This window comes from Stegastes partitus, unplaced genomic scaffold (assembly GCF_000690725.1).
Source record: "Stegastes partitus isolate 25-593 unplaced genomic scaffold, Stegastes_partitus-1.0.2 Scaffold1179, whole genome shotgun sequence".
Lineage (NCBI taxonomy): Eukaryota > Metazoa > Chordata > Actinopteri > Pomacentridae > Stegastes > Stegastes partitus.
Genome location: NW_007578910.1, coordinates 54614 through 55714, shown reverse-complemented (window position 1 = coordinate 55714; position 1101 = coordinate 54614). Strand labels below are relative to the sequence as shown.

General features: G+C 44.3%; 1 protein-coding gene across 1 annotated transcript in view; it reads left to right on the top strand.

Moving 5' to 3' along the window:
* myrfl (myelin regulatory factor like) overlaps positions 1–1101 on the top strand; it is a 20744-nt gene that overhangs the window by 14548 nt on the left and 5095 nt on the right. The window contains exons 18-20 of the mRNA XM_008297033.1: positions 309–393; positions 470–544; positions 926–1037. Coding sequence (XP_008295255.1) covers positions 309–393; positions 470–544; positions 926–1037 — 272 coding nt within the window. The remainder of the gene's footprint in view (positions 1–308; positions 394–469; positions 545–925; positions 1038–1101) is intronic.

The following is a 1101-nucleotide window of genomic DNA, read 5'->3' as shown; positions in this document are numbered from 1 at the left end:
GAATTATTGAACCAAACAAGCAGAATAAAGAGATTTTATTGAGATATAAAGACTTTAAAGTCACATTTGATCGTTTTTCAGACAGAACTGAACGATTCATCCAAACATTCTGTTTTTCTGAAACATGGCGTCACTGTGGTGATTCTAGAAACACATTTTAAAGCCTTTTTAATCCAACACACACATCCGTCTCTGGTGTGTCGTCTATCGACCAGCAGCAGAACCTTCAGTCTGGTCATGAACTCGACGACACAAACATCAGGTTCGGTGTCGTTTTATTAACCGAGTCGTCGTTGAATCTTTATCAGGGACGAACACGACCATCGAGTCGTTCCGGATCAAAGAGAGCCAGCAGCTGATCGACCGCCGCTACTGTCTGAGGGACGAGTGTGGGTGAGTTGTCCACCACCATCGGGTCAGAACTATGGATGAATGACTCCATAAACTCAACGCTGTGCTTCGTGTTCAGGCCCGGCAGGTTCGTCTTCAGAGTCCCGGTCAGCCAGTTCGTTCCAGACAACATGAGAGTGACTCTGATCATGAAGTAAGAACCCAGACGGAGACGAATCTCCACACAAGCAGCACGTCTCACTTCACTTCATTATTAATTATCCATGTTTGATGCTGTAATTATCAGACAGAGATGGTTTCAGGTGGAATCGTCTGACAGGAGACTGAAACAAAACGACTTTATCTCACAGAACAGTCGATTAATTCAGCTCAGAAACGTCTTTTCATGTTTATAACTGACAGCAGAGGTAACGTCAGCGTTAAAGGATCAGAGTTGGTTTTACTGAATGTTGTCCAGTTTATTCAGCTCCTGTAAAGTCTACAGTCATCAGATCTGATTCCTGAGTTCATGTTCAGGCTTTACCAGTAAATGAAGACCATTCAGAGGCATTAATGTGTTTTTATGTGTGTTTAGTTCCACGGAGCTGCTGGTGGTTCATCTGTGCAGCTTCGATGAATCGGTCGCCTGCTCGACGCTGATGGACAAAACCACCGTCACCGGGAGCAGATACCCGTCAGACACTCAGGTAGGACCGGACAGTCCGACAAAACACATGAATACATGCAAAATAACAGAAAACAGAAAACTAA